The 8,309-nt window shown below is 53.8% G+C and overlaps 2 protein-coding genes across 2 annotated transcripts; one reads left to right on the top strand and one right to left on the bottom strand.

Moving 5' to 3' along the window:
• Positions 1-5,027: 5,027 nt before the first annotated feature.
• On the bottom strand, positions 5,028-7,187 carry FAM229A (family with sequence similarity 229 member A). The gene is made up of 3 exons (XM_037149361.2): positions 5,622-7,187; positions 5,388-5,534; positions 5,028-5,211 (listed from the first exon to the last, which is right to left on the bottom strand). The coding sequence occupies exons 1-3, from the start codon at positions 5,756-5,758 to the stop codon at positions 5,109-5,111; spliced, it is 387 nt and encodes a 128-aa protein (XP_037005256.1). The 5' UTR covers positions 5,759-7,187; the 3' UTR covers positions 5,028-5,108.
• Positions 6,341-7,794, top strand: TSSK3 (testis specific serine kinase 3). Its single transcript, XM_037149365.2, has 2 exons — positions 6,341-6,485; positions 7,130-7,794. The coding sequence occupies exons 1-2, from the start codon at positions 6,341-6,343 to the stop codon at positions 7,792-7,794; spliced, it is 810 nt and encodes a 269-aa protein (XP_037005260.1).
• The last annotated feature ends 515 nt before the right edge of the window (positions 7,795-8,309 follow it).

Here is an 8,309-nt window from a genome sequence, read left to right as displayed (position 1 = left end):
CTGAGCCCTCCCATTTTAAGCCCCAGGGATGAATATGACACAGCCCCCCACTCCCAATGCACGCATATCATACGGGGGTACACGGCTATTCAACAGGTATCCAGGAATATAGGTAAGTACACAAGTGGGGCAAGTAGAGGCTATGGGAGGGCAGGAAACAAGCGGTCAGAGCAGCCTTGAGAAGTGACAGTGATGGAGATTTGAAGGGTCAGTGGGATTGGGAGGTAGGCCATTCCAGGCAGAAGGACCGGCGTGCTTAAAGGCCGGAATAATGTTTCGTGAAGAGCTGAGGAGTGTCTGGTGTGGCTGGGCAGTGATGTCACAAGCCATTGACGAGCTTTATTTATTTTTTAAATATTTATTTATTTTTAGAGCACGGATAGGGAGTAAGAGAGGGAGAGAAGCACTGCTCAGCTGCCTCTCAGGCACCCCCAGCTGGGGACCTGGTCTGCAATCTAGCACGTGCCCTGACTGGGAACTGAACCGGTCACTGTTCTGTTTGCAGGCCAGTGCTCAACCCACTGAGCCACCACACCAGTCAGGTCCGTTGATGGGGTTTAAATAGGAGAATGACACGGCTGGGTTTGAGGTCTTTGTAAAACCAGTCCGGACTGGAAGAATCAAGCAAGAAAGGAATCAGGGAGACAGGAGGCTGCTGGTGTAATCCAGATGAGTAGCAATGGGGGGGGGGTTGGTGGTGGAATGAGAGTAGAATGGACTGTGGTCGTCTGGACGGGGGGGGGGGTTGGAAAAGAGAGGCGGAATGAACATGTTTCTGGTGCTCTTACTCCAAGGTGGGGTGGAGAGAGGCCACAGGAGCTGGGACACCCACATCCCTGTGGCGACCAGCTCACTGATCTGCCTGGGGCTGGGTTTCCTGATGTCTTCCCAGGGGTCCTCATTCACCTTTTATTCTAGAGGAGCAGATGGAGGCCCAAGGGGTAGAAGGCTGTTAAGAAGACCCAGAATGAGGCAGAGGGCAGGAGAAAAGGAAGTTGGGTCAGAGTCTGGATGTGATGGGGTTTCAGGGAAAGTGACACCTGGGGTTTCCTCAGGGTCTGGAAATTCCACTGTCTCTGGATTCACCCTAAGATTCCGAAATTCCGAGATGCTCAATCTCTGGGGCCCAGTCCTTAGAAGTCGTGGGAGCCTTCTAGGGGCTGTGAGTCCATATCCTGTCAGGACCACCATCCCCTGACAGGTCCCCAGGACTCTCGACAGTCCCTAGCATCAGGGTGCACTCCTCTGAGTTGGCCCAGTGCCCATGATCTTATGAGGTCAGGATCCTCACACTAACCCTGGAGGTCAGCAGCTTATGCACCCACATTGTACATGGGAAGACTTCCAGGGGTTAAGGAACTTGCTCAAATTCATACAGCTAAGACAAGGCAGGAGGAGGATTGGAATCAAGGTTTGACTGACATCAGAGTGTGTGCTTTTAACTCCTGAACTATATTAAGCCTGTTGACCCCTGGTTGATTGGCTCAGTAAGGGGAGGAGGCTTTGTGAGGAACTTGCTTGTGGTTGGGGTGGCTGCTCCCCTCTTATATCAAGTGATGGGAAAGGGTAGTACTGACGTCAGTTGTTGCCGTGGTGATACAGCAACCCTTTCCCTGCTGTCTCCATGGTAACCTGGGGGGTCCATCTGCCTACTTCACCCCCTCCTTCTAAAAGGGGGCCCCTTAGGGAGGGGCTGGCTAAAAGTGTCTGAGAGAGAAGTCAGGAAAGGCAGTGATTCAAGCATCGTTTTTTCCCTGGGCCCCTGCCCATTCCTCAGGTGCAGACAATAAGGCTGGGATCTGGGAGTTTGGCTTTGGCATCTGGGGACAGCTTGGCTCTTTTGGGTGAGGGAGGCAACTGTTTTTACCACTTGGGGATTCCCCTGGAAATTCCCCTACCAAGTTCTCAAGCTCCTGAGCAGAACTGCTGGGAAGTTGGCAGAGGGAGGCAAGAGGGATTCCCCAATCCCCTCTTGGGCTGGTCATCACCTAGCCTTGGGGGACAAGGCTGCCCAGCTCTCTGTTGCCCCTTGAGGTCAAATGTTGGAACAGCAGCAGTGGCAGCAGCCTCTTGTTCATCAAGCCCTAGCTGTGCCCGAGATTCCTTCCCGGTGCTATACTCACATGACTTTACTGAAACTTCCACCAGGTGTCATTAATGTCCTTCCACAGATTTGGAAATGACTCAGAATGGCTAACTAGCCCAAGGTAGCACAGCTTGTAAATGGCAGGACTGAAATGCAGAAGCAGAATTTAGGCCAGTGACTTCTGCAGTGGGGAAAAGGAAAAAGCAATAGAGAACAGGATGGAAAAGGAGATGAGAAGTAGGAGAGAGAAGCGATCTAGACGGGAGCCTGTCACACCCGCTATCACGTACAGAACAAAGTTCAGACTCAGTGCCTCGACCCAGTGCCTTCTCTTCTGTGAACTCCCTCCCGGATCCCATGAATTCTGAGCTCTGCAAGGGCCAGGGATTAGATTCAGGCCTGGGCTCTCGGCACCTGGCACGGCCTGGGTAGTTACTGGTGAAAGTTGATTGAACTGAGTTTCCTGAACTTGCCCTCCACTTTTCTGCCTCCAGCCTTTGCCCGCAGTGTTTCTTCCTCCTGGAGTGCCCTTTCCCCTTACTCACGGACATTCTAGACCTCACTAGACTCAGGGTCTGGTTCCGTGGAAAGGTATGTGTCCAGAGTGTCTGGAATCTGCATCCCTCACTATCCAAGCAAATGGAAGGAGGCGATAAATCTTTTTAAAGGAAAGGAGGGTTGAGAAATGAGACAAAGGAAATAAGAGGGGTGAAAGAAAGGAAGAATGGGAAGGAGTCAGCATTTGGGGGCTGGCAAGGTTCAGAGAGATGAGCTGGTCCTCCCTGTAACTTTTTTTTTTTTAACCAGTGAAGAAAGGTGCCCTGAGGGAAGGGGCTTGCCTGATGAGGCCTCCCAGGAAATCATGTGAGTTCTATGATTTTGATGTGAGTTCTAAGCCAGGTGTCTTCTATGAGGGTCAAGTTTACCACGGAGTCCCCAGCGTCCCGCACAGGCCTAGTGGACCTGTACTATCTGTGTCAGGGGCGAAGCCTGAACTAGAACCCAGGGGCCTGACACCTGCTCACACTGACCAAGGTTCCTCCTTGCCATGGAACCGAGCTGTCACCCTGGCCCCTGCCACTCTTTACCCCTCTTTTCAGGCTTCCTTCTCTCCCAGGTGCACTCCATCTTCCAATCTTTGCATAAGCTGCCTCTGCTCCTGGGTTGTTTTTTTCTCCATCTTCACCCGTTATCTTCTGGCAATGCTTTCCATCACCTGGCTGTGCTTACATCTCGAGGGGAGTCTTACTCAGGGCCCAGACTGGTCAATTATAGTCTCGCATCTCCTTGACAATGGTAATTGGCCCAAGGAGTGTACCTGTGATTTAAGAAGGGCCAACTGCTGCTGCCCCGCCATGGGTAGGTATATAGAGCCTGGGAGAAAATACCTCTCCCTTCTTGGGGTTTCTGAGCTGCCTGCAACCGTGTTGCTTCCCCTGGAGATGACCAGGGGTGAGATAGGAACAATGGGGCAGTCCTGGTGGGGTTGACCCCTTGGTCCCATCCCAACAGATGCCCTGATTTCTACAGTTCTTTCTTTAACTACTGGCTTATATCCTTCTCAGCCACTTGAAACAATCAATTTCTTTTCTGTTTAAGCTAACTGCAGTTGCTCTCAATGGTGAAACCATATCAATACAGAGCCCGGTGATTTTTATTCTCTAAAATGACAGTGGCCTCCTAAGGGGGGTGAATACTGTTTACAGGGAGTGAGGCCCTTTTTCTGCAGAGCCACAGCAGGCGGAGCAGGGCCTGCGTTAAGTTTGGTGGGGATGGAGGCAGCTGGGTTATTCCACCGAGTAGAAGAGCTGAGTCCCTGAGGGGTTCTCCAGGCAGGAAGGGTGGCGGAGAAGAGGAGTGAAGGAGAGAGAAGCCAGCACTAGGGCCTAAAGCCAGGGATTATTCGGGGAAGGGGCAAGCTAGGTGTGGAGGGGTTTCCAAAGAGCCAGGATGTTTTAAAGGACCAGGCGCAGAACGGTCATCCGAAGTCCTCACTTCGAAGTAGACCTTTTGGCAAACACCCTCTCCTTCAACCAGCCTGCATTTGGCACTGCCCGGGACAGCGTTTTGTGTAGAAGTCATCAAGTCACCTTTCAGGTGGCGGTGGGATTTTGAAGTGCTCTAGGGACAGACAGCCTGGCCTTCTACTTATGTAAATTAGGTTAGGAAAATTGAGCCAACTGTACTTAGATCTCAGGGGACAGGAGACTGAACCTAAGCTTTAGCTTACATGTATTTTCCCCCAATATTTAAATAAATACAGTTCATTAAAGCAAAAATGGAAAGTGGAAAATACTTATTCAGCTTAAACCCTACACTCCCAGGCAATTCGGTGTTGTGGGCCCCTCCTACAGGAGGCAGCTGTGAAGTCTGAGGACATTCCCGTCACCCACCGGCTGGCAGAGCCCAGGACTGGCACTCAAGGCTGTTCCCTCACCTGTAACACAGGAATTTGAAATCAAAGTTTTTGAAGGGACTTCTTCCCCAATCTTTTTCTGGTTCCGCCACTTCTAGAAGAAACCAAGGTCAAGATGAACAGGGTGCCTCCCTAAACTCTTCCAACAAAACCAGAGGTGCCCAGGGTCACAAAACAGCAGGCAGCAAAACCTAATGCCATCTTGGGAGCATTAAACGAGCCTGGTGTGGGTGGTCATTTTCTACTCTAAGTTGTCCGCCGATCCCCTCGGATCCTGAGCTTCTCTAGGCCCCGGAGTCCAGCCCAATAATGTGATTTTCACCAGAGGCTATGGAGGGAGCCTGAGGGGGTGGGGAGGAGTCATGACTAACCAGAAGAAAGTGGGCGGGGAAAGACCAGCCCCTGGGGCTGGGAGGATCCAAGGGAAGAGGCAGCGATAGGGAAGGCACTAAGGGATAGCGCAGACCCGGCAGGACAGACATACACGGCCAGTCCGGAGTGGAAAGAACAGTTTATGCTGTAATTTATTAAAATGTGCATCATTCTTTTATTTTAAAATGTGCATCATTGTCTCGTGCTCGGCGCGCGCGACGTGCTCAGGCGCACTCAGGTGGCGCGGGCCCGGGGGCTCCCGCCCATGGCCAGGTAGACGTCGATGGGCACGTGCAGCAGCGTCAGGCAGTGGCAGCCCGGGCAGCGTCGAAGCGGCCTAGGGAAAGCAGTGCGACAGGGGGCGCTGTTGGGGTCTTATCCAGGGAGTGCACTTGGGGTTTCCGAGGTTGGGGCGAGGATGTGGGGCCTTTACCTGGGGTGGGGGTGGGTGGGACTGGGGATGGAAAGTGGGCCGGGGATGACCCGGGAGCGCAAGAGGGGACACAGGCTCACCTGACAGGGTTGTGCTCCGTAGCTACCGGCTCTGGGCTGTCCTGGGACTCGGGAGTGGCGGCAAGGCCAGGGGAGTCTCCGGCCTCAATGGGGAATCTCCGACCCTGAGGGGGCTCCTGGGCACTCATGTCCAGGCCCCGGGTCGCTCTGCACGGGGAGGGGGCGAGGCAGTCAAGCTGCTGTCGGACGGCTGGGCGCCTCCACCCCGCACCTGCCCCTTGGGCCATTGCTCACCTGCTGGAGGCCGAGGCCGGTCCCAGGCTGGAAGCAGCTGCCTGAGCCCTGGCCGCGGGAGGACGCTCCGGTCCAGGCGCAGCCGGGCAGGTGTCTGCGGTGCGTGTGAGCCCGGGCGTCGAGGGGGAGGGCCGCATTGTGACCTGGGCCTTGGCGTGCTGACCTCACAGAACCCGTTCCTCCCGCCAGGGAACCCGCCCACTGCCCGACACCTAGTGCAGTCGTGCGCAGGGAGCCCGAGGGCTCCCGCCATGGCGCTTTGAGACTGGGTGGTGCTGACATCCAGCAGCCCCATGGGGGCGCAGCGGCGACAGCAACCAGATGGGAGGGGGCATCCACAAAGAACCTGGCATTTTAGGGAGCCCGGGCACCTCGGAGCGCCCCTTTACACCAGCCTGACCTGGCTCGGGGGTGGGAGCGCGGCTATGACTTAACCGGTACTGGGTTTGGTGGTGCTGCTGCTGCTGAGGGTAGGCCATTTTGGCCAAGGGTCATACAATATTTACATCACAATTGGGCTGGAGTTTTAAAATGTCTGGCCCTCTCCCTCCCCACCACCTGCGGCTGCTGTGTCCAGACGAGAATGTTCTAGCGTTGGGGGCTGCTGTGGGTGAAGTCCCTGGGGGGAAAAGGACCGGGCCAAGGGCGATGGTGGAGTAGAGCTGCCTCACAGAGGCAGCATGAGCTAATAGCTTGATAGGAAGGAAGCGCTACACAGCATGGAGGACTTTCTGCTCTCCAATGGGTACCAGCTGGGCAAGACCATTGGGGAAGGGACCTACTCAAAAGTCAAAGAAGCATTTTCCAAAAAACACCAAAGAAAGGTGGCAATTAAAATTATAGACAAGATGGGAGGGCCAGAAGGTGAGCTGGGGCCCCTTTGGAGGGAGAGGGCTGATTGTGGTGGGTGGGGCTTCCTCCCCTTAGTCTGAAACCAAGATGATGGCTCTGGAGTAAGTCCCTGGGGAACAGAGGGATGCTGGGAGTCCAGGAACACCAGACCATCCAAAACCCAAGCTTGAAGGGGCAGGAGGCAAAGGGTTCTCAGAGGCAGAACCCAAACCCATCAGAACAGAGTGGCAGAGAGCACTAGATGGCAGATGCTGGTGTGGAAGCAGACAGCAATGGGGAAAAAACTGGGCTCAGGGAAAGAACTGTCCTGAACAGTTCAGGAGGCAGGGGCAGGAGGGGCTGGTCACCACACTGCAGGCAAGTCAGGCCTCACAGCTGAGATTGGCTTTATCCAACAGTCACCCAAGCACCTGGACACCTACGGTCTCACAGGCTGTTCACAACAGTCCCTGAGGTTGGCAGGGAATGGTTCCTTTGAAAATAAATTAACTACAAAAATAAGGCAAATATTCTTTGCACTGTCCAAGCACCTAAACATTTAAGACTGTTAAAAGGAATTTGACATTGTGATTAGAAGGCACCAGACCCAGCCGGACATGGTGGGGAGACAGGCCCTTCTGAACTTGATACACAATCTTTTTCCTTTGTTTCCTCAGAATTTATCCAGAGATTCCTACCTCGGGAGCTCCAGATTGTCCGCACCCTGGACCACAAGAACATCATCCAGGTGTATGAGATGCTGGAGTCTGCCGATGGTAAAATCTACCTGGTGATGGAGCTGGCTGAGGGGGGGGACGTCTTTGACTGCGTGCTGCATGGGGGGCCACTGCCCGAGAGCCAGGCGAAGGCCCTCTTCCGTCAGATGGTTGAGGCCATCCGCTACTGCCATGGCTGTGGTGTGGCCCATCGGGACCTCAAGTGTGAGAACGCCTTGTTGCAGGGCTTCAACCTGAAGCTGACTGACTTTGGCTTCGCCAAGGTGTTGCCCAAGTCACGCCGGGAGCTGAGCCAGACCTTCTGCGGCAGCACAGCCTATGCCGCCCCCGAGGTGCTGCAGGGTGTTCCTCACGACAGCAAGAAGGGTGATGTCTGGAGCATGGGCGTTGTCCTCTATGTCATGCTCTGTGCCAGCCTACCTTTTGATGACACAGACATTCCCAAGATGCTGTGGCAGCAGCAGAAGGGGGTGTCCTTCCCCACTCATCTGGGCATCTCGGCTGAATGCCAGGACTTGCTCAAACAGCTCCTGGAACCAGACATGATCCTCCGGCCTTCGATCGAAGAAATTAGTTGGCATCCATGGCTAGCAAGCACTTCATAAAAGCAATGGCAAGTCCTCCCCAATAAAGCAGGGGGAGAAAGCAAACCTAACCCGCTTCGGAAATGGTGATATATATTTTACACTCTAAGTTTATTTATCCTAAAACTTACCTACACCTTCCCCAGCCTTACTTCTCTTTCCCTTTAAAGATTTTCATGGAACCAGAGGGCCTCATTCAGGCTTCCCTTTTATTATGGCTGACAAGTGATTTTCACATGGGTATTTAACTAAAGGTAATTAAATTAGACCTCAGAATCATATACATACAGGGGGAGGAGAGGAGAGAACAATGACAAAGAGCAAGTGGAGCCACTGTTGTCACAACTTCCTTTCCAAATAAAAGCAGAAGCATTGGGAGTGCAGAACTGGCCTCTTGACTCCATGCCTTGGTGAGAAGCCTGTTGGGGGCCCCATCCCTTCCTCATCCCAAAGGCCAAGTTGGATGAGTCTGGGTGAGGACAAGGGACTTCCTCAGGAGCCATGCTACCTCCCATCCATGCCCCGCCCCCCTGCCC

This window comes from Artibeus jamaicensis, unplaced genomic scaffold (genome assembly GCF_021234435.1).
Source record: "Artibeus jamaicensis isolate MK-2021 breed Jamaican fruit bat unplaced genomic scaffold, CSHL_Jam_final scaffold_847, whole genome shotgun sequence".
NCBI lineage: Eukaryota > Metazoa > Chordata > Mammalia > Chiroptera > Phyllostomidae > Artibeus > Artibeus jamaicensis.
Note: the sequence above shows the minus strand (reverse complement) of the source record. Positions and strands in the feature narration are given on the sequence as shown.